The 25,250-nt window shown below is 35.4% G+C and overlaps 1 protein-coding gene and 1 long non-coding RNA gene across 2 annotated transcripts; one reads left to right on the top strand and one right to left on the bottom strand.

Moving 5' to 3' along the window:
* Positions 1-1,918: 1,918 nt before the first annotated feature.
* On the top strand, positions 1,919-23,638 carry LOC111418618 (uncharacterized). The gene is made up of 6 exons (XM_071197710.1): positions 1,919-2,026; positions 2,132-2,287; positions 6,975-7,940; positions 8,944-9,456; positions 17,726-19,060; positions 23,200-23,638. The coding sequence occupies exons 2-6, from the start codon at positions 2,139-2,141 to the stop codon at positions 23,573-23,575; spliced, it is 3,339 nt and encodes a 1,112-aa protein (XP_071053811.1). The 5' UTR covers positions 1,919-2,026; positions 2,132-2,138; the 3' UTR covers positions 23,576-23,638.
* On the bottom strand, positions 7,930-9,236 carry LOC139430560 (uncharacterized). Its single transcript, XR_011640965.1, has 2 exons — positions 8,719-9,236; positions 7,930-8,668 (listed from the first exon to the last, which is right to left on the bottom strand). It is a non-coding gene; the product is annotated as an uncharacterized lncRNA (long non-coding RNA).
* Positions 23,639-25,250: the final 1,612 nt, after the last annotated feature.

Raw genomic sequence — 25,250 nt, 5'->3', positions numbered from 1 at the left:
TATAATGTTCTGAATTACATAATGAAATACAAATACTATATCTGACGACCTGTAACTTTTAAGTTTTTTGGAAATAAATTATTATTATATGCACCTTATATTATTAGTTATATAAGAGAGAGCATATCACACGCACTAGTGTGGGCTGGATGGCTAAATATGTCACGACGTAGAACTCTTCACTGCCTGTGTCTTTACCATAAAATTATCTTGCATAAAAGACCTCCTTATTTGTACAATAAAATTAAATTTCGTACGGATGTTCACCACATTAATGTTAGGCATAGGCATGCCTTGACGATACCTGTTCACCGCCTAGAAATGTTTAAACGTAGTTTCTCTTATTGTGTGCCTAACATGTACAATCGGTTACCTGATTCATTTAAGAATCTTGGTCTGCTTTCCTTTAAGGGCATGGTTAAGGAGTTTTTGTGTGGGTGAGTGAACAATGGAAGGATTTTTAAGATTTTTTTTTTCTTTTTTGTATACTATTACTGTCTTACTTTGCGCATTTAAAATTCATTTAAAATTTATTTAAATATTATTATGACTTGAATCATATAGTTATATTGTTTTGATTATTGTTATTATTATTTGTTGTATTTTTTTTTTCGATGGGTCATTGAAAAACAGGACGACCTCGGATTTTCTTTGGTCGCTCTGACATGACTCTTTTTGATTGGAGTTGTATTTTCTTCATATATTACTATGTACTTATGTATTTCGTTTATTACCTATCAATAAATATTATTATTATTATTAATTCAATGTATTTCCCTCCTTTAAAGCAATATTGCTATTATTCAAAGGTGGGCAGAGGACATCGGTGAAAGCTCGCCTGGGGACGAAAATAACCTAGATGACTACTTTGATTTTAATGAAAAACTTAACAAAAAACGTTAAGCAAACTAAACATCATGAACTAAAAGTTGAGTTAGAACTACTACGACGTTTAGATGATAAACGTACAAATTTAAACATTATTCATGAGTACCCAACATTAAAAAAACGGTTTCTAAAATACAATACCATCATCGGCACCTGTCGAAAAGTTATTCTCATTGGCCAACATGGTCCTAAATGTCAAGCGCTATCAGACGACAACTTTGAAATGTTAACATTATTGAACGCTAACAAACATTTATTAGACTTTAATTTATTATAATATAATATATCACATAAATAGTAAAATATACAATATAAGAAAATCTTTTTTGAAGGATGTAGTACAACCCAATTATCATTTTTATTTACAAGTTGTTCATTTTTAACACAATCGTAACTTTTTTTAAATACCCGTACCCGAGTACCCGCTAATAGTACCCGGGTACTGTACTCGGGTGCTTTAAATTGTGAAAACTACCCGTAAAAAGTATCCGATACCCGAATAGTATTAAAGTACCCGTACCCATTACCCGGGTACTTTCATTCAGTACCCGTGCCCACCTTTGCTATTATTTAAAATAACAATAAATGTTTTTTAATATAAGAACTTTTAATACACAGAATAGATAATATTGTACATATATTATCAATTAAATTATTAAATTACTATATTTTCAATTAAATTGTTTAAGTTGTTATAAAGCTTAATAATAATTTAAATTAACATTTCCTGTTTATACTAAAGCACAAACTCCTTTAGAAAAAACAAATTAAAACATACCAACTTCTTTACAAAAAACAAATAACAACAATACTCAATAAATCAATAGACCAATGATAATACATATTGAAAAATCAATAAAGAATAATTAACAATTAAAACTCAGAAAACGGTTCGACTTATTTAGAAAAATAATAAATAATAAAATAATAAAAATACTGTTTGTGATTACCTAAAATTTGAATGTCTACTCACAAAACTGTCTGTATGTCATAGGAACCCGTTATATAAATGAAACTGACTTCAACCACATGTGCTATTCGTGTTGTCAGCATTGTATCGTCACGTTCAGTCCTTTTAAAGTTATTCGAAAAATTAATAGTTTTAGTTCTAATCTTACTGCAAAATCTACAAAGAAAGGTAATATTTTAATTGTAAGATTAAAAAAAGAGGAATAAACTAGAAATTCGATCCTTATCTTTTTTTTTATAAATATTTTAAAACTACATTTTCCTTTTTTATTAGAATCATCATGCCGAACAAGGAGTACAACATTTTAATTCTCGGTGCACCGGGTGTTGGAAAATCAACGTTTATTAACGCCTTTTCTAATTACATTAACTTCCCAACACTTGATGATGCTCTAAAGGCTAAAGAAATTCATGCTTTTATACCATCCAAGTAAGTCGATTTTTATATTTTATTTTTAAATCTTAACAGGTGTTGAGGTTTAAAATAAAAAAAAAACTTTAAAACCAGTCCAAACATGTCGTGTAAACAATAAAAAGATTTGTTGAGCTAGAATTCTCAGAAATCATAATATAAGGAATAAATTGCTTCTTATTATGCTTTTATTCCACCTATACGAAGTTAGCCTCCAATTTTTCTAGCCCCCAATTAGATAGGATTTTACATGTATAGTATTTTGATTATAACAAGAGAACCAGTCAACCGATTTCGATAAACAATGTCTCATTCGAAAGCTCAATCCTTGGCCAATATGAAAGTGGAAATGCCCGATTCGAAATCTCTCTCGTGTTACCCCCGCAACCCCCACCAGGGTGCTGTTCGGCCCACGCCATTGGTCCGGCAGTTCGGACAGCGGTGCCGCTCAGCGATTGGTCGCTTTTGTTCACCCTAGCCACCCTTGGGGTTAAAAGAAGGGTGAGGGCAGAAAGAAGTCAGTTCCAACCGAACAGCGACAACAAGACAACGTCAAGAAGATACAAGTCTCATATTCAAACGACGCCTGCCTTCGACGCTCTCCGTCGATGGTCGTCATTCGCCGTACCTGTACATATAATCCTTGTAAATATCCCTTGTACATAATTGTAAATAAACATATTCAAACCAACCGTCTGTTTTTAACACAAAAAAACACCCCGGTAACACTCGAATTCCGCTAAACCGCCAAAATAATGCGAAGGTACACGAAAATAACAGAAAAATGACCTTTTTTAAGTGGTGATAACTCGTAAACGATGTACCCGATGATCAAGATCTATACGTCATTCGATTCGTCATAGTTTCTTCTATCGAAATCACAAAATGCCCGATTTCAATTCTCTCCCGTTAACCTTGTACAGCCCACGGAATGACACCGTGTTCGGCTCGTTGTTTACGCACTTATGATCGACGGAAAGTCTAGCCCCCAATATAAAAAAATTAATTTAAACTAAATCGACTATAATAAGAGAACGGTTTGACGGATTAGTTAAGGAGATAATTGATGTGTTTGATTAATTCGTTTTTTGTGTTTTAATCAAAATTCTTAAATACTTCGAATCGGGCATTTCGACAACTGCATTCAGCTAGGCGAAAGCTATCGATTGACATATAAAACGTTAAAAGCCGTCAAACCGTTCTCTTATTATAGTCGATTTAGTTTAAATTATTTTTTTTTATTTGGGGGTTAGACTTTCGGGCGTTCATACGTGCGTAAACAACGAGCCGAACACGGTGTCATTCCGTGGGCTGTACAAGGTTAACGGGAGAGAATTGAAATCGGGCATTTTGTGATTTCGATAGAAGAAACTATGACGAATCGAATGACGTATAGATCTTGATCATCGGGTACATCGTTTACGAGTTATCACCACTTAAAAAAGGTCATTTTTCTGTTATTTTCGTGTAACTTCGCATTATTTTGGCGTTTTAGCGGAATTCGAGAGATTTCGAATCGGGTATTTCCACTTTCGTATTGGCCAAGGAATGAGCTTTCGAATGAGACATTGTTTATCGAAATCGGTTCACTGGTTCTCTTGTTATAATCAAAATACTATACATGTAAAATCCTATCTAATTGGGGGCTAGAAAAATTGGAGGCTAACTTCGCATAGGTTTTTATTCCCTACCTGAATTCTGGGCTATTTGGCTCAAAAAAATTTGTATATTTTACCCAACTTCTTAAATCAATGTCGCTAATTTAAAAAGTAGGTACATATTAACATATCGCACTTTTATTGAATAATTCTTAATTTTTAATTTTTATGCATTTCTGTTAACTTATTATCTAATTTCAAGTTAATTTTTGGTGCGTCTACACTAATTACTTTATAATGTTCCCTTACACCGGCTGTTTATGTGTTTCGTGGCATAATAATAATTTCATTTACTACAAGTATACAAAGTGATAAATAATAACTGTAAAATTAAATTATGACGTCTTCTTCCAAGAACTCATAGGTATGTTGGATACAAACTTTTAAATTCAAATAACGTTTAACGACTTACATTAAACAAACAAACGGTGTAAAACAAAAACAAATAGAATGGTACTTATATTATATTTTGCAAAGTAGTATTTTTTGTAATAGGAATATTTTGTTGCCTGCAATGATATTTTTTTGCCAATCAACATTCTAACAGTGTCGACGGCACACAAATAATGGGAACTACTGGTTATTATGTTTCGCATATAATTTAAGTGGATGATGAAAAGTAACGGTCCTAGTTTTGGGGCATACTCAGCGTAACATTCGTAATTTTTGACTTTTTATCACCAATCACAACAATTTAATTTCCCTTATGTAGGTGTGATTTGAAGATGTTGCGCTCCGAGCCATTCAGCTGTTCAGCCGTGTGTCCAAACTTGTTCAAAATGTATAATTCCTCACTACGAGTCAAACTTGATGTTTTTTATGGTTTTCACATATGATTTGATGATTTTTTTAAAATTTATTAACCATCACTGGCGGTCTTGAAGTATGCCTTGAAACGGAGTCCAGCCTTTCCCTTGGACTATTAATTTTTGCAGGTTATCTCTATCCCTTCTAATTATTATGTGCCTAAAATATTGTAGAATGAAGTACCGGCAAATAATGGAGAGTCTGTCTTTAATCTCGAGCTCTTTCAGTATAGATATGTTAGTGTATATGTTTGTCCAGGGAATACTTAGGTTTGACACAAGGACAGTAGAATCTAACAGGACTGCTACATCCATTGTTGTGACAACCTGCCCGCAAACTACGTCACACTATTTTCCACGCCCAGCTGTTGTTATGGTCTATGTGTTTGCTGTGTATTTTTAGAGGTTATATTCTAGACGTATTCATATTATTTTTGAAGTTTTATGTTTTTAGACGTATTAATGTTTATCATATAACCTCTAAAAACGCAGACAGTTACCAGGCGTGGCAAATAGTGTGACGTAGAGTGCGGGCAACCAATCCCTAGTGGACTACAAAAATACAATGGATGTAGCCAAGGACAGTAGAATCTAACAGGACTGCTACATACATTGTTGTGACAACATGCCCGCAAACTACGTCACACCATTTTCCACGCCCAGCTGTTGTTATGGTCTATACGTTTGCTGTGTATTTTTAGAGGTTATATCCTAGACGTATTCATATTATTTTTGATGTTTTATGTTTTTAGACGTATTAATGTCTATCATATAACCTCTAAAAACACAGACAGTTACCAGGCGTGGCAAATAGTGTGACGTAGAGTGCGGGCAACCAACCCGTAGTGGACTACAAAAATACAATGGATGTAGCAGTCCTTTTAGATTCTACTGTCCTTGGGATGTAGCAGTCCTCTTATATTCTACTGTCCTTGGGTTTGACATGGATTTGTTAATCTATCCATATGTTTGTCAACTTAGTCATGGCAACGTTTGGCAACATTCTTGTAACTTCTTTGTCACATTTTCCCTGACAGCACATGACTGATATGAATTCTGTGACTACTTCTAGTTCATTTACAACATTTTCCTGTGTTGGAGTATTGCCTCTGTCTATTATCATCAATTTCACCTTATTTAGGTTCATTAGTTGTATTCTCGAGATTTTTCAATTAATTCTGATATTAAAAATCTGATCTCGTGTCCTTTCCCTTGTAATTAGTAAGCCCTGTTTATTCGGGCGGCATTTTTTGTCATTGTAGCTATTAAGGAGATTTAATTATTTATTTAGTTGTTGTGTGTGAGAATAAAACTTGACATTTGTGCAATCTTTTGGTCATTTTCCCGTCCTCCATACATTGTTGCATATATATAAAAGCATTTCTACAGCAGCATTATCCAGCACTTAAAAATTTCTGCCTGGATTTGATCTGCACCAGAGACCTTATTTGTTTTTAGGTGACGTATCACTTCTTCTTTTAAGATATCTGGCTCACAATATATCTCTTCCCAATTGTTCCTCGCCTTCTGTATATATTCCTTGTCGGAATACAGCTCTTCACAGTACTGTAGCCATCTCTCTTTCCTGCTATATCTCCTTGACATCTAATTTCATTGTTACAGCGTTCTTCAATTTCTTTGCACATGTTTTTGGTAAAGTAGGTTTTATCTTTTCGCCATCTTTGTGTTTCTCCTTTTCTAGATTACACCCAGTATTTTATCAGTAATCCAATGCTTTTTGCCTATTTCCAATGTGTTCTTCCAGACATTAAGTATCTGGAATATCTTCAACCACGTTCTTAAATTTTAGCCACTACGTTTCGCTATCCTCGTTAATAATATTATTTTTGTTATTATTTGGGTTATTGTTTATTTCATCCTTCATCAGTATTCACTTGCTGTTCGTTCAGTTTATGTATAACTTTTTGCTCGTGTCTGATATTTTTTAATCTCTTGATCTCTGCTTGATGTTTTTTGTATTATATAATATATAGCATGAATTTTAGTTCAATAAAGTCAGGTTTCTGTATCTATCCCCCCGGTGACCTCCACGTATAGAATCGTCTTATATGATGATCAAATAGTGTGTCGCTACCAGTCCGTTTTCTAAGCAGAATTGAAGCATCTTGTCGCAATGAAGAGTAGTGTCACGACATCTTTCTAAGTTCTATAAAAATATCTTTCACAATTTGGTTTTTAATAAACTTCTTCAAAAAGCTAATAAAATACTTTTCTTTTTAGATTTATAATCACCGATGTAACATCGAAATCACAAACAATCGAAATAGGTATGGATAAAAATGAATCGTTTGAAGCCGGAAAATCGGCTACCCAATCCTGTCGATTATATTCGTTTGAAGCTGATGAGATTACCATCAGATTGATTGATACACCAAGTATCGGAGACACGGATGGAGTAATTAAAGAGCAAGAAAACTTTACTAATTTACTTTACCATTTAAGAGGGTTGTCAAAAATCAATGCCGTCATTATCATGTTGAAACCGAACGAATATCGATTAACGGTTTTCTTAAAATACTGTATGAAACAATTGTTATTCGCGTTAGAACGCAGCGCGATTAATAATGTTATATTCTTATTTACGAATTCTCGAGGAAATGTTTGTAATCTTGATCACACAATCCATCCTTTACGACAAATTTTAAATAAAATTAAGGAGATATCACCATATTTGGATGTACTTTTCGTTCCGGACAATACATTCTGTATGGACAACGAAGGGTTCCGATATCTATTGGCACAGAAACAAGGTCATAAATTTTCCGAATGCGATAAACAATCATTTCAAAATAGTTGGGATAATTCTCTTATCGCTTTAAAACGATTGTTACAGTATGTGTCCACATTAAAACCATATCATATACAAAGTACGATTTCAATTATGGATGCGAAACGATTAAGCAGTGAACCATTGGGCGATATTCTGCTTGTGATCGAAAACCATTTGAATAAAATTAAACGTTTAGAAGTTAATCTAAAAGAGGAGGAAAAAATCGCGGTAGAAGAAAGCGCGAAAGACCGCATTCAAAAAGATTTGAAAGGATATCGATGCGAAAGAATGGAGTGGGAGAAAGAAAAGGAAATTATTCAAAGATCGTTAGCGAAGTTTGCACATTTTTTAAGTAATTGTGCCAGTATTCCGTTTAATGATATTTATGAAGAGTATTTGAATAAGTTAATCAAAAAGTAAGTTTTATATTTATATCATAGTGTTATACATCAAGAATGAGTTATAAGATTAATTTAACAAATTCTTTAATGACTATTTTTATATGAATGGTAAATAATTTATTAAATTAAAACTATAACTTCTTCAGAAACAACAAGTTCAAAGTTCACTTCGAACAATCTGTGTTTCTCCCAATAATTCTCTCACTTCTTTATTTTACAATTTTTCACCCTTTCCACATCACTCTTATTTTATTTTTGTCATTTCTTTTAACATGTACTTTACTTTTCCGGTATACATCCATCCATGCTCTTCCCCTTACAGAAGTTTATGCAAATTGACAACGGAAGCGGTATCCCATCTCATGCATTTATGTTCCAAAAACTATACCGTTAATTAAATCTAATGTTTTCTATTTAAGAACACCATCCACAAACTATTAGCCATATTATTCAGCAATAATTTAGATTCGTTCATATGCTTTTGTTGTGTAGTAAATAGTTTCTCAACACAGTTAAGTGAACTTGACACCAAAGGTACAAACCTCATTATACTAATTTCCTAAATTAATTTTTTCTTTAACTCATACCAGTTTCTGGATTGATTGATGTGGTTTCAGCTTCAGGTAAAAACAGAGAAATAGATAAAATCAATTTCAGGCATCTAAATTCCAAATAGTTCCATTTTACTCCATTATTCAAATTGATATAATGTAATGTCAGTAAGAATCTTATTCCTGCATACACTAGAAATGTAGAATTAGAAATTTATGAACAAATCAATACAGAAACTTACCATAGATTCTTAAATATTGTAGCTAATAGTTATTCAACAGTTTCAAGTCACGACATGTAACCCACCGATTATAATCTTTCAGCGTTTGTTACACCTTGGTTTACGAGAATAGAAAATTGAGGATTTTCATTGAAAAATAGTCTTAAAATTGGTGGGTCGCATGCCATGATTTCTTTCCTTGTAACTTAAGCGTTCTTTTAAATTTGAAAATGTTACTTGTTATAGAGAAAAAGATCTTGTCGATCAAGCTAATCAAGACACAATCGCTAACTACGAAAATCTAAAAGCTATTTACGAATCTCACAAGGAGATTTTAGTGAAGGAATTGAAAAATATACAGTTAACTAAAGGAAACATTACAAGTGTCGTAGAGGCGCCTGAAATAGTAAATATTATTAAAGAGCTGTGCGATTTGAAGCATTTTGGGAATATAATTAAAGAAATGTGTGACTATCAACGGAAAAATATTGATCACGAAATTATTAAGAACACAGAAAAAGTCGTCAAACCGATTCAACTCAATAATGAAGATAAATTTTTCTTTAGTTCTTGGATTCAACCCGTTAACGATAATCAAAAGAAAACGTCTATTGTAAAAAAGGAATGCAACATTTTGCTCCTTGGAGAAACGGGCGTGGGAAAATCAACGTTTATTAACGCATTTTCGAATTACCTTAACTTTCCAACACTCGATGATGCCCTTGAAGCCGATAAAATTCACGCTTTAATACCATCAAAGTAAGTATATCCCTCGCAACCCTGATCGTCTCGTCCTCCCATCTTGCTTTCTCCTAGGTCTCACTCCTTGCATTCTCCTGTTAAACAGTTATATGGGTATCCATCCCTTCACTCTGACCGCATGTTCTGCCCACTGCAAGCCTTGGATCTGAATGTACTTTGAGGCCATTGGCTCCTTGTAGTAGCTATATACTGGTTATATTTTATTCTTCATATATTATTATCATACAGTATGGTTACCACTGGATTAAACACCTTTTGAAATGTGCATACAATATACACCAAATTCAAATTAAAAATAAAATGTTTTTTAACAATTTATTCTTCTGTATCGTTCTGCAACTTTTTGCTTAATTAGTTTTGAAATTGTTATGACAATTGAATTCGCTGATGTTTTAGATAAAATTGTCTCAAGGTTGCCTCTTGCTTTCAGCTTAATTTTGCTTTAGAGCAGAAAGATTGGAAAACTTTTCATTTCAAACATTTCAAACTTTGATTGTCTCAATTATGCGAGTAACGATTTGGCTACTAGAAAATAAAAGTATACCTTATGCACAAAAAAAATAAAGTGCGGTCCTTTATTTTCTTTGTGCATAAGGTAAGCTTCACTACTAACATTGCAAGTCCAAGCGTTTTCTTTTTTCTTGCTCCTCTAATCGCGAGTGAATATCCTTTACATAAAATTGGGGCATACTGCACTGAAACCTACGTTAGCATTAAAAATGGTAAATATACCCAACAGTGCAAAGTATTCGAATACAAACTCGATTTCACTGGGGCCCCTTTACCTTTTTTAATTCAATTTTTCTCTTACGGATTTCGCTTACCTTTCACTACTTGTTGCTTTTTGTTAAATCTTCCTGAGAAAGGTCAAATCTATTCATCGATGGAAACATTTTTGTCGCAAACATTTTCCCGATACGCTCTTTTATTTTCTGAAGCAATTCGACATATTTTCGAGCAGCAGTCATCAGATTATGTAGTGTTTGCAGGTACTACTATGTCGCATCTTATTTCTAAAGCCCACTACCGTTATATTCCTGGTATATCCAAAGTGGGTCTAAAGTGCTTCCAAATTACTGGCTTACCTGCAGAAACATACCTGGATTTTTTCTACGTATTACTACGTATTACTACTTTATTCTAAGTTTTGGAATCCAAAGATCACGTAAAATCACATCTTCAGTTTTTCTGATGGAAAAGTGCCCGTTACCCTCGTGCGTTCTCCTTATTATTTCCATTTGCATCTTATTTGGTATTACAACCAAATCTGTACCCCGTACAGTTTTATACAATATTCCGTACTTTAACTGCTAGTCTTCGTGTGGTTGATTATTTTCTAACAATTTTATCACTGCCCTGACATACTCATCATCAGCTTGAGCTCGTTTGAGCTGCTGTATTAATTCAGAATTAATGGTAACAGTTAAAATATTCCTTGAAAGAGCAGCACAATGCGCCATTTTCGTACCTGGTCTATGTTCAATTTCATATTGAAACTCTCCCAAAAACATAGCCCATCTCGCTAGTTTAGGTGACAAAGTCAGTTACAATTTTAAACTTGAGTCCTTGTAGATAGATCTTGAACTTCTTCAAGGCTGTTATCACAGCTAATGTTTCAAGTTCGTAACTGCAATAATTTTGTTCTACCGGAGTTGTTTTCTTAGGGTGCGTTTACGTTGGAGCTGCGATAAACGATAGTTTTATATGCAAGTGTTTATATTGGAGCGACGAATTGTCACAAGCTTGACAGCCGACTAACGATAAGAGCGACGCTAATTGTATTCCCTATTTTCTTTGCTGTTATCAGGTGTGGTCGGCATGGATATCGTCTGTTTAATTAGTGAAATTTTTGTTAGATTCCCCTTGTGGGACCAAAAAGATAAAAATCACCACAACAGATTTGTTCTGACAAATCATTTTCAATTCATTTTGCGCAGCTCTTATCGGTACTCTCATTGCTGCTCTTATCGTTTATCGCAGCTCTCGTTCCAATATAAACTCCTGCATATAAAACTATTACAACAATTTGTTGTTTTGCCAGTATCGTCGCTATTATCGTTTATCGCTGCTCCAACGTAAACGCACCCTAAGGGTTGCACCCGTTGATAAATAGGGGTTTCATCCTTTAGAATGATTTTAGTCTGAAGCTCAGTATCAAATACTTTATTTTCCACGGGATCATAATCTCTCTTTATACGTAATATTTGCTCTACAATGTCCTTTTCCTTAACATGATCCAAATTTAAATCGTCTTCCTCGTAATAAATTTGAAATACATTCGCTTCTTCGTCATTTTCCGTTGAGTCTCCTAATTTTTCTTCTTCAATTTCAATTTTCTTTACTTTTTCTAGATTTTCTATTTTAACCCCGGATGAATCTACAATTACTCGGTCTTCCTTCAACAAAACACCTCCCAAAATTACTGGAACTCTTAAAGCACTATCTTGAACAACAAGCATTTTTGTTTTATATTCGTCGCCATTAATCTTCACACATGTCGTACAGCTTCCAAATGATCTAGTTATTGTAGTTACCAATCCAAGCAGTTCAACTTCCTCAGATTGTAACGCAGGTTGCCAATTTTCAAATATACGCTACTTTGTATAAGGTTTACTGCCTGTGTCGATGAGTGCCTTAACCTCATGTCCGTCAATGTTAGTCATCACAACTGAAAAGACCGTAACCATAGATACACTCGCTCTATTATTACCAGTTGGATTCTTATTGGTACATTCGCTTGCAATGTGACCTGGTTGCTTACATGAAAAACAGCATCGTTTCTTTGGTCGGCTACAATTTACCGCTAAGTGTCCGCTTTCGTTGCAGTTGTAACACTTTTTGGGTAACCTATTATCCTCTAGCTTAAAATTCTGCTGATCTCTGTCAAGTGTAGGTTTTTCATATCATTCCGGCTGAAAAGTAGCTTCATAGTTTTTAATACGCTGTAATAAATCAATTGAATCCGAATAAAACTGTAGTGTTAACACCCTTGCTAAGTCTGGTTGATTTAATCCTCCAATGATGTATTTGATCACAGTCTGATCAGAGATGCACCCTTTCTTCGCTATAGCCACCATTTCGTAGAAATACTCCTCAAAAGTTTCTTCTTTGTGCGTCTGTAAAGTTAGCACCTCATTTTTTTAAAACTTCAAATTTCTCTTGAGTTCCCATTGCACCCCATTGAGTGTATAGTTCTCTACCATTTTTATTAAAAGTTCCGCTAAAATAGGCAAAAACATCGATATCCACTTTTTGGGGTGCTAAGTTCACAAAACGAGATCACAAAATTTGCAATAACTATTGAACGAATGCACGTATCTAAAAACTTTATTAAAATATCTTTTAGAACTCGTGAGGTGCTATTCAGAACTCCTGCCAGAACTCTCGGAACTTTTCAAAATTGTCACCCCTGCGGGACATTTACGAAATCTCAATGTGAACACTTGAAATCACGCACAGTTTCTTAAATATCAGAATTTTTACCCATGAAAATAAACCGAAACATTTAAGAAATTTAAGAAATAGGAGTTCTGGGTAGCACCGTAAAACTAATATTTAAGAAACTGCTCAATTTCAAATGTTCACATTGAGATTTCGTAAATGTCCCGGAGGGGTGAAAATTTTGAAAAGTTCCGGGAGTTCTGATAGGAGTTCTAGGTAGCACCTCACGAGTTCTAACGAAAATGATTAAGGCTCGAAGCCGTAAAACTAATATTTAAGAAACTGCGCGATTTTAAGTGTTCACATTGAGATTTCGTAAATGTCCCGGAGGGGTGAAAATTTTGAAAAGTTCCGGGAGTTCTGATATGAGTTCTTGGCAGCACCTCACGAGTTCTAACGAAAATGATTAAGGCTCGAAGCCGTAAAACTAATATTTAAGAAACTGTGCACGATTTCAAGTGTTGACATTGAGATTTCGTAAATGTCCCGGAGGGGTGAAAATTTTGAAAAGTTCCGGGAGTTCTGATAGGAGTTCTAGGTAGCACCCCACGAGTTCTAACGAAAATGATTAAGGCTCGAAGCCGTAAAACTAATATTTAAAGAAAGTGCACGATTTCAAGTGTTCACATTCAGATTTCGTAAATGTCCCGGAGGGGTGAAAATTTTGAAAAGTTCCGGGAGTTCTGATAGGAGTTCTAGGTAGCACCTCACGAGTTCTAACGAAAATGATTAAGGCTCGAAGCCGTAAAACTAATATTTAAGAAATTGCGCAATTTCAAATGTTCACATTGGGATTTCGTAAATGTCCCGGAGGGGTGAAAATTTTGAAAAGTTCCGGGAGTTCTGATAGGAGTTCTAGGTAGCACCTCACGAGTTCTAACGAAAATGATTAAGGCTCGAAGCTGTAAAACTAATATTTAAGGAAAGTGCGCGATTTCAAGTGTTCACATTGAGATTTCGTAAATGTCTCGGAGGGGTGAAAATTTTGAAAAGTTCCGGGAGTTCTGATAGGAGTTCTAGGTAGCACCTCACGAGTTCTAACGAAAATGATTAAGGCTCGAAGCCGTAAAACTAATATTTAAGAAACTGCGAGATTTTAAGTGTTCACATTGAGATTTCGTAAATGTCCCGGAGGGGTGAAAATTTTGAAAAGTTCCGGGAGTTCTGATAGGAGTTCTAGGTAGCACCTCACGAGTTCTAACGAAAATGATTAAGGCTCGAAGCCATAAAACTAATATTTAAGAAACTGCGCGATTTTAAGTGTTCACATTGAGATTTCGTAAATGTCCCGGAGGGGTGAAAATTTTGAAAAGTTCCGGGAGTTCTGATAGGAGTTCTTGGCAGCACCTCACAAGTTCTAACGAAAATGATTAAGGCTCGAAGCCGTAAAACTAATATTTAAAGAAAGTGCACGATTTCAAGTGTTCACATTGAGATTTCGTAAATGTCCCGGAGGGGTGAAAATTTTGAAAAGTTCCGGGAGTTCTGATAGGAGTTCTAGGTAGCACCTCACGAGTTCTAACGAAAATGATTAAGGCTCGAAGCCGTAAAACTAATATTTAAGAAACTGCGCGATTTTAAGTGTTCACATTGAGATTTCGTAAATGTCCCGGAGGGGTGAAAATTTTGAAAAGTTCCGGGAGTTCTGATAGGAGTTCTTGGCAGCACCTCACAAGTTCTAACGAAAATGATTAAGGCTCGAAGCCGTAAAACTAATATTTAAAGAAAGTGCACGATTTCAAGTGTTCACATTGAGATTTCGTAAATGTCCCGGAGGGGTGAAAATTTTGAAAAGTTCCGGGAGTTCTGATAGGAGTTCTAGGTAGCACCTCACGAGTTCTAACGAAAATGATTAAGGCTCGAAGCCGTAAAACTAATATTTAAGAAACTGCGCGATTTTAAGTGTTCACATTGAGATTTCGTAAATGTCCCGGAGGGGTGAAAATTTTGAAAAGTTCCGGGAGTTCTGATAGGAGTTCTAGGTAGCACCTCACGAGTTCTAACGAAAATGATTAAGGCTCGAAGCCATAAAACTAATATTTAAGAAACTGCGCGATTTTAAGTGTTCACATTGAGATTTCGTAAATGTCCCGGAGGGGTGAAAATTTTGAAAAGTTCCGGGAGTTCTGATAGGAGTTCTTGGCAGCACCTCACAAGTTCTAACGAAAATGATTAAGGCTCGAAGCCGTAAAACTAATATTTAAAGAAAGTGCACGATTTCAAGTGTTCACATTGAGATTTCGTAAATGTCCCGGAGGGGTGAAAATTTTGAAAAGTTCCGGGAGTTCTGATAGGAGTTCTAGGTAGCACCTCACGAGTTCTAACGAAAATGATTAAGGCTCGAAGCCGTAAAACTAATATTTAAGAAACTGCGCGATTTTAAGTGTTCACATTGAGATTTCGTAAATGTCCCGGAGGGGTGAAAATTTTGAAAAGTTCCGGGAGTTCTGATAGGAGTTCTTGGCAGCACCTCACAAGTTCTAACGAAAATGATTAAGGCTCGAAGCCGTAAAACTAATATTTAAGAAAATGTGCGCGATTTCAAGTGTTCACATTGAGATGTCGTAAATGTCCCGGAGGGGTGAAAATTTTGAAAAGTTCCGAGAGTTCTGAATAGCACCTCACGAGTTCTAAAAGATATTTTAATAAAGTTTTTAGATACGTGCTTCGATTCGTTTAATAGTTATTGCAAATTTTGCGATCTCGTTTTGTGAACTTAGCACCCGAAAAAGTGGATATCGATGTTTTTGCCTATTTTAGCGGAACTTTTAATAAAAATGGTAGAGAACTATAGAACTCAATGGGGTGCAATGGGAACTCAAGAGAAATTTGAAGTTTTAAAAAAATGAGGTGCTAACTTCACAGACGTCTTCTGCGTTTCTTCTTTCTTCGCATCAATTGTGCGTGAATCGCGGATTCGTCAAAGTTGGTAGGAAAAGCCTTTAAAAACTCGATTTTGAAGTTCTGCCATGTTGTGGCGCATTCAGGTACGCCATCATACCACAACCGCGATGTCCCACGAAGTTTGGTCGAAGCGTGCAGTGTCAAAACATCATTGTCAACGCCGTTTAAACTCCCGATTTGTTCGATCTTCGCCACCCATCGTTTTGAGGATAAGCTGGCCAGTCGCGAAGAATTAAACTTTGGTATCATTTGCACCAACTGTCGCAATTTATCGTTGGACGATGATATCATTATCATCGACCTATCCAACGTGCTGTTCATTAGTTCTCGCTCACGTTGTATCAGTTCTCGCTCGCACAATAACAGCTCATACTCTTTGTTCACATCGCATCAAATTATCGAATTATCGCCACTAGCGCCCTCGCCGTGCGGGTTACCGCTTTTATTCATTTTTTCAAAAATCTCAACTTCTCGGAAAAAACAAACGTCTTCACTTCAAGGTCACTCAATAAGCGTCGCACACCTGCGTCTCCCGTCTGCACACCCTATCCAGCTCCTTTAATTGATCAGAATCCAGGACGAGCCCCCAAAATTTGTAGGAATTGAATATTGTGGGAGAAAATAAAACACATACCCACAGTAAATCGATATTTAGTTCTTTACTATAACTTCAAAAATACACCAGTTTAGTTAAGAATCAATGTCTCTCTCTCACTGCTAGTTACTCACTGCCCGTAACTCCACTCCACTCTCACATGCAACACTCGCATCCCCTCTTCTTCCGCTCTCTTCTACTTCTTATCCGGTATCTACTATCCGTGCAAACAGTCAAGGCCCCTCACTTTAGAGATCAATATCTTCGCAACCAGTCGATAAAAAAAATTGTGACAAAAATTGTTGTAATCACTGAACATTTCTACGTAACATTTGTTAATTTGAAAATTTTCGGATCCACTCTTTTTATCGCGAGTTAAATGAAAAAAGTACGCGATTTTTTACGGTACCGGCAATTTTGTCAACTTTGCGATTTTTTTTCTCGAAAACTATCGTACGAAAAAATTTAAATCTTGAACAGGTGATAGCCTGGTGTGTTCTTAATAAGTATTTTATTTTTTCAATATTCCATACAGTTTCGTGGAAAAACGCGGTTTAGTAAGACGCCGTTATGTCGAAAACGGCTGGGTGGATTTTCTTGCGAATTTGACCAAAATATGTCAAATAATGTCGGTTGTTGAAGTCCGTTATCAGTTTTTCAAAATTAGAGCTCCCTTATTTTTTAAGAGCGATTTAATGGAATTACAAATTAGAGTGAAACAGAAATAAGCTTTGCGGGGTGACGGGGATTCCATCCAATCGGAACAGATGGTGCGTCCCAGACAGGACGTCGCGCCTTATTTCTGTATATAGGTAAGATAAAGGCGCGACGTACTGTCTGGGACACACCAGCTCCCTTATTTTTTAAGAGCGATTTAATGGAATTACAAATTAGAGTGAAACAGAAATATTTCACAACATCATACAAATCTCTTTAATTTGTAATTCCATTAAATCGCTCTTAAAAAATTAGGGAGCCCTAATTTTGAAAAACTGATAACGGAATCCGTTATCAGTTCGATTGATATTGTCGAGAATGTTTTATAATTCTTGCTACTGTATGCGGCTTACACACTTATGATCTGAGTTGTTCTCTCACTGACGCATGTTATGTTCTTTATGTTGTTTTTACTCGTTTTTGTCTTTGCATATTTACTATTCCCCTTTCCTGTCATTTTAATCTCCTCGACATCCTTGATAAAGTTTGCAGATTACTGATAAATGTTTGGCGAATTATGTGCTCTTCTAAGAATAAATTTTGTGTTTAAAAGTAAACGATCCCTTTTGAATTAAAGTACGCTTTTACCAGAACTTATTTTTTTTTTAGGTTTACAATCACAGATGAAACATCTTTTGATTCTCGAATGATCGAATTTGGTATGGATAAAAATGAATCGTTTGAAACGGGAAAATCATCGACACAAGCTTGCCGGGCATATACATTCGCAACGAAAGATGTGGCCATCCGACTAATTGATACACCGGGCATTGGAGACACAGGTGGAGTTACAAAAGACCAAGAAAATTTTTCAAATTTGCTCGAGTATTTAAGCGAATTCAGAGAAATCAACGCAATCATTCTAATGCTAAAACCGAATGAAGCCCGATTAACCGTTTTCTTTGAATACTGTATAAAACAATTATTATCATCATTGGAGCGAACTGCGGTCGATAATATAGTTTTTTTATTCACAAATTCTCGAGCAACGTTTTATAGGCCAGGCGACACTGTTGGTCCTTTACGGAAAGTTTTAAAGGAAATCAAAGGGACACCACCAAATGTAGATATACGTTTCGAGCACGAGAATACATTTTGTATGGATAGCGAGGCTTTTCGATTTTTATTAGCAACACGTCAAGGGTGTGTGTTTTCTGAACGAGTTAAGCAATCGTTTTATGACAGTTGGCAAACTTCGGTTATCGCTTTAAAACGTTTGCTACAGTACGTGGAGACATTAAAACCACATCGTATACAAAATACAATTTCCGTAATGGACGCAAGACGGTCAATCGAACGCTTAAGAAAACCGTTAAGCGAAATTTCTGTTTTGATCGAGAACAATTTAAATAGAATTAAACGTTTAGAAGAAAATTTATTGGATACATCGAGAAGTATCGATGATTTAAAACAATTTTTGTGTGTTCCAAGAATTAATTTGAAAGTTGTTGAATATCCTTATCCGAGAACAGTGTGTACACACGAAAATTGTACGGAACCTCATACGATTAGCGACGTCACTTCGTACCATTATAAGCAGGTCTGCCACGATCCTTGTTACTTGAGTGGAGTTCCGAGAAATATTACTGGCGATGAACGTTTACAGTGTTGCTCGGCGATGACACTAGTGAATGGTATGAAGATTTGCAACTGGAAAGAATGTGGGCACAGTTTTCTCCACCATATGCACGTTTATTATACAACCGAACCGTACGAGGAATCCGCAAAAGATTTACATATCGAAAATAAAATTACTACAAAAGAAGGCGAAAAAGAGTTAATTCAAAAAGAATTAACACGTTATCAGGGTGAAAGAATTGAATTCGAAAAGGAAAAGGATATCATTCAAAAAGCTGTAGCAAAGTTTGCACATTTCTTAAGTAACAATGTTATTATTCCGTATAATGATGCTTATAAAGAATATTTATATTACTTAATTGAAAAGTAAGTTCTTTTTGAAGTAAAAATTAAACAGGTATTACACGCGTCCCCTCATAACATTTATAGTCAAATATTAACAATTAATAATTATACACTACAATTATAACACTACATGATATTGATATTCATATAACAGACCTCGTTAGAACGGACTTCGGATACAACAGACAAAATATTTTTATTAATGTTAGGTTTCGTAGTCGAAATAATGCACCGGTTCACGTTTAACTTAATTATATTCGCATAAAAGGACCAAACTACAAAAATGCGTGTCTCTCGAACGACATTCATAATAGAACTCTCGAACGACTCGAGCGTACAAGTCGACAGTAAAATAATGCGTACATGGGTGTAAGTATGGTCGTCTAACATTTGGGTATAAATATTGTTGACTAACATTCGGCCTTGCTGCCTGTTATAAAAATACCTGTTATCTCATCTAAGGTTTCTTTGTTTTCGTGTCCCTGACAGCTTTCAAGTACACATACTTTGTAAAATTGTCGATGTAAACTAAAACATGAACGTTTCCTTTTCCGCTCTTTGGAAAAGGTCCAAGATGATCCATATTTGCGGTAGGGAATGGAATAGCAATTCGTTCGATGTTATGCAATCTAGCTTCACCTTTTCCACCCTTCAGCTTATGATAAGCACATTCCACACATGAAGTGATATAATTTTTCCCAATCTTTGACATCTTCGGGAATCAGTACGTTTTTCTCAAGTATCCCATACCTTTTTCGAACCCAAAATGTCCCATGTCATCATGACCACTCTTTATTACTCTCCATCGTATCTCCTTAGGTACAACCCACTTCAACTCATTTCCTACTTTTCGGTATAGTCTATTTTTATCTAATTTATAATCTAAATGTATCTGCTTGTCTTCATTTGATTCTGGTTTTCTTTTAAGTGTGTCGCAAATCATTTTCAATTTCTGATCTTGAAGTTGCATAGTTAAAAGCCAATCATCTTCATTTATTCGAATGGTCATCACGTCCATTCCGGCAGTGTCGACATCTTTCGGTGGATCATTCGGATTTCTACTGAGTGCATCCACATGTGCCATCCTTGTTCCAGGACGATATTCGATATCAAAGTCGTATTCCTGCAATCTAAGTGTCCAACGTGCAACACGAGGTATTGGCTCTTTTTGCTTTATTATGATTCTTAATGAGTTGCAATCAGTAATCACTCGAAATTTCTTTCCAAGAAAATACATGCGGAAACGATCCAAAGATTCCACTATAGCAAGAGCTTCTAGGTCCTAGCTATGGTACTTTTGTTCGATAGATGATATTTGACGGCTATAGTAAGATACCACACGTAACGGTTCATCGCCCTTCTTCTGAAAAAGTATACCTTCTAGGCCCGTCTTGCAAGCGTCGCTGTGGACTTCTAGTTCTGCATAAGGATCATACAACGCAAGTATGGGTGGTTTTCCCTAACTCCCCTTTTATCTTCTGAAAAGCATTCTCTTGATCTTCATTTCAATGCCATTCAATGTTCTTATGTGTCAAGATTGTTAAAGGTTTCACCATTGCTGCATACTGCAAAATAAGTCTTCCGAAAAATACAGATAATCCCAGGAATTGTCGTATTTCATGTACATTCGTTGGTCGTTTAAATCCCTTTACGGCATCAATCTTCAATTCCCCTGGCTGAATGCCATCGCTACTCACCTCGAACCCCAAATAATCAACTCTGCATCAGAAATTTACACTTTTTCAAGTTTAATGTCAGATTTTCTTCTTTTAATATGTTTAATACCCTTTCTAGCTTTCTTTTTTTTCTTATCCACTTGCAAGGTCCAGTGTGGTAAAATAATTATTTCCAGCCAACTGATCAAGGTTTTCCTCCAAATTATTTATGGGTACATACTCTTTTTTGGTGACTACATTTACATGAAGGTCCATGATATCCTCTTGTAATTTGGGGGATTCTTCTTTCTGCTGTGCTTCTTCCGCAATATTTAACGATTCTTCAATATCGGAATCTGGTTTGCGGCTAATTCGCAATTCTTTGTACGATTTAGTGATGTACAACCTAGGCATATCTAATAAACTTCTACCGACAATAACCGCTTTCTTTTGAGCATAATCAGGAACAATGAATACCACTACATCGATTTTACATCAACGATCACGTCATCGACTTTGATAGTACAACTTGTGCTTCCCAATACCCGACAACCATCACGACCAAATCCACCTAATCTCACTTCTGAAAGTCCGTACAAAAGGTTGGTTCTATGAGCGTCCACTTTTCTCATGGTGATAACATCGCTACTCATATCAATAAAAGCCATAAACTTTCTGCCATCCAATTCAATAATTTTATGGTATTCATCCACCGGTTCTAGCAATTTCTCAACAAGATGTACATTTCTATTGTCTTTACAGTCTTTTGCAATATGGCCCAACCGATTACATTTAAAACATTTTGGTTTTTTCGGTTTTTCACATTTATTTGCTAGATGTCCCGCTGCGCCTCAATTATAGCAGTTTTTAGTAGAGATAGACGGTTCTCCACTAGCCGATTTGTGAACAATTGGTTTTGTTGTACTCCGAATCATAGTTTCAAAATGTTTAATTTTAACCAGCGCATCTCGAACGGTTTCTGGTGCGCTCATTATAAGTGCCCTCGACAAATCTTTATCGTAAATGGCATATACTATATGCCATTTACAATGTATTTAACAACAGCTTTTTCGCTTACCAATCCCCTGCTCGCAAACGCTTTCAATTCAAACTTCATAACTTCGTAACTTTCATAAGATTCGTCTGATCGCTTCTTCTGGTTACTCAATTGAAAATGAATATCTGCCTCATCTATTATAGTAGGAAAATCACAAACAAGCTCAGTCTCAAAACTTTCCCAACTTTGAATTTTGCTTTGAATTCCATCATGCCACAATTTTGACGGTCCACCAAGCTTCAAAATCATTAAATAATAAGACATCTTGCTCCCGCCCAAAAACTGTGCTAGTGTTCTGTAGTTTGACCACCCATTGTGACGCGGTCAACGAATTTACCGTATCTGGATTAAATTCTGGCAGAACGGTCCCATTATTTATGTTATTGAATTGAGAAATCCTCTTCCCGGTAAAACTCGCATTCGAATGATCGCTACTTTTTCTCTCTCTAGCAACATTCGTTCTCGCATTAATAACTCTCTTTCTCTTTCTAACAATTCTCGCTCCCAACACATGCAACTAATTGTTTGTCCAGTTCTAACTATCGTTCTATACTCATCTAAAGTTGTAGAATTAGCACCTAGAAGGGAACATGGGAGTTCCCTTCGAAATCGCTTCGTTCAGGATCCATTTTTATTCTTTTACGCAAAAACCGCTTCAAACTTTGTTCTGTCTCTCCCAAGAACCGATAACATCACGCAAATGGCGCCAGTCCAGCCGTTGCGCTGACCCACTCAACGTTAACTTTTACGCACTTTTTACGTACTCTTTAACACCAATTTTCGCGAATTCTTTATCGCACCGCTGCTATGTTAGGTTTCGTAGTCGAAATAATACACCGGTTCACGTTTAACTTAATTATATTCGCATAAAAGGACCAAACTACAAAAATGCGTGTCTCTCGAACGACATTCATAATAGAACTCTCGAACGAGTCAAGCGGACAAGTCGACAATAAAATAATGTGTAGATGGGTGTAAGTATGGTCGTCTAACATTTGGGTATCGTAGATAAACTCGGGGTATTCCCCAAGTTGTCTATACGCTGTATAAAGCAAGGACGGTAGTTTTAGTTTTAATTGCTATTGATTGATATTTGTATTGAACTAAAAGTACAACTAACAGTAGATTTAGAACTAGAAACATTCAGGTTTAGCCATACGTCTCTTAAGATGGCGAATGTTTCTAGTTCTAGGGCTAGTGTTAGTTCCGATTTTAGTTTAATGAAAATATACAACTATAACAAAACTAACTATATAAAAAAATACGCAATGGTGTGCATCGAATTTGTCTGCATTCAAATTATTCATTCAAACAGTTTAAAGTGCAAATTAAAAATTTTTTATATACATAAAAAATTATATTTGGATAATGATATTTGGCTATAACGGTATTACTGCTATTTGGCTAATATTACTGTATTTAAAAATACTAAATATATTCTGTTGTAGAGAAAGAAATCTTGGAAACCTAGCAAGACCACAAGTAATAGCAAACTATGAAAGTCTCATAGCAATTTATGAATCTGAAAAAGAGATTCTAATGGAGGAGTTAAAAAATGTTCAAGCTGTTAAAAAGGATATTACAAGTATTGTAGAGGCACCGGAAATAATGAATATTGTCAAGGAGTTGTACGGTTTAAAGTTTTCTGGTAAAATAATTAAACGTATGTACGACGCTCAACAGAGACTTATAGAACACGAAATCGTTAGGAAAACTGAACGAATCATCAAACCGATTCCGGTTAAAAGAGGTCACAAGAATAATTGGAAAAATAAATTGGGAGATATGATAAAATATTTCGAGCCTATTTGGTCAGATAATTAAGTACAATAATTGTTAGTATTTTAATTTTATTAAAAAAAATAATAAATATATTTTTACTAGTAACATACTGAGATATGTTGTTGTGGTCAATCCGAGATTTCTTCTTGTTGGTTCACTTTGCAAAGGGGCAGACGTTTCGAAAAGATCTCACCTGGCATCTTCAGTGCGTTGTCGAAGTTTCCTGTCAGCAGACTGTCAGAAATCTCGGATCGACCACAATAAGACGTACTTCTCCATCCGTGAGATATATTTACCTATACACTGGATGAGTCAATAGCATATGTAATAAGTAATAATACTCTTGGCGCATTTACACCACCTCGGAACTCCTGCATTTTCCAGTACTGATCAATACTATTCCTAGTCACATGGGAAATTCTCGCCTTAATTAATCTTGTCTAGTTTTCCAGTCTTCATTTAGCTGAATCCCTATAACATAAACATTAAGTGAATGACATAACGTGTCTTTTATACATTAAGAAAGTGGATAATCTTAAAAATTAACTTCAGTGTCTAACTAGAAATGAGCCACTTCACAAGAAACGAATTAATGTTTTTAAAATAATCCGATTGCATAATTAACCTTCTTCATTTCATCCATGAATAGTTTGCAGAATGGAATTCTCGTTTTGGGTAGTGATGAACTTTTTGGTGTTGGGTATGTTGTAAACGTGATTTCCGTACAGGTTGGTCCACCAGCGTTTTGGTAGATTCAATATATCTTGGGTGCACACTTTTGACTAATCAGTTAAAAGTAAGATAAAGTTTTGACGTTTATGTCAAGAATGTTGTTCAACCATTTCCTCTCTATAATCAGTCTATAACCAGATATATTTCGATTAAGGTTTTTTGATGGGTACATTATTATCCACCATTAATCAGTCCACTTCATATGCCTTAAATACAGCTTATACCTTTTTTAACATGTTCACTGGCCGGTGCATCACATGTAATGCACGGGACGTTGGCTATGGACGCCCATGTACAGCTTCGACGTAGCAAACAAATATATATATATACAGAATGTCCCGAAACTCAACGTCAAGCGGGCACCGGGTGAGAGGCCAACCCATACCTGTTCTGGTAAAAATAAGAAAAAAATTCTTTATCTCTTAGTTAAGTGGTAATAGACATATTTTTGAAAATGTTAAAAATCGTTCCAGTACATCATATCTTTAGGTACTATGGTCAGAAATGTTCGCAATTTAATAGTGATTTTTTTAATAATGTATTCCTAATGAACTATGCTACTATAGCAGTCACAAATCGAACAACAAAAGTCGTTAGTTTTGCAAAAAAAAGTATTAGTTTGATTGAGTTAAGGTTGAAAGAATTTATGTCTATTAAGTTTGACACACAATTTCTAAACAAAGGAGTAGTACAACACCGTTGGCAAGTTATTTTAAAAGATGGCCTGTTTAGTCAAGATTCCAAAATGGTATAACACTTGCCATTTTTCTTTACCTAAAAAATATGATTGCCTGTTTTTCTGCAAAAAACGCGTTATTTAAAAAATTCACACTTTCATATGTTATTTGTATTTCCTCCAAAATGATTTAACAACTTTGTTAGAAGATGTGCCATTCAATATCTACAGAGAAATGTGGTTTCAACAAGATGGTTGCCCAGCTCATTATGCTTGTCCTGTATGGGATTGCATACAGAATACCCACAA

This window comes from Onthophagus taurus, chromosome 7 (assembly GCF_036711975.1).
Source record: "Onthophagus taurus isolate NC chromosome 7, IU_Otau_3.0, whole genome shotgun sequence".
Taxonomy (NCBI): Eukaryota; Metazoa; Arthropoda; class Insecta; order Coleoptera; family Scarabaeidae; genus Onthophagus; species Onthophagus taurus.
This window is presented reverse-complemented; position numbering and strand designations above follow the sequence as displayed.

Coding starts and splice junctions, on each gene's coding strand:
- LOC111418618 (XM_071197710.1), top strand. CDS start 2,139: ATGCCGAACAAGGAGTACAACATTTTAATTCTCGGTGCACCGGGTGTT. Junction 9,457..17,725: donor CACGCTTTAATACCATCAAA/GTAAGTATATCC, acceptor TTTTTTTTTTAG/GTTTACAATCACAGATGAAA. Junction 19,061..23,199: donor TTATATTACTTAATTGAAAA/GTAAGTTCTTTT, acceptor ATTCTGTTGTAG/AGAAAGAAATCTTGGAAACC.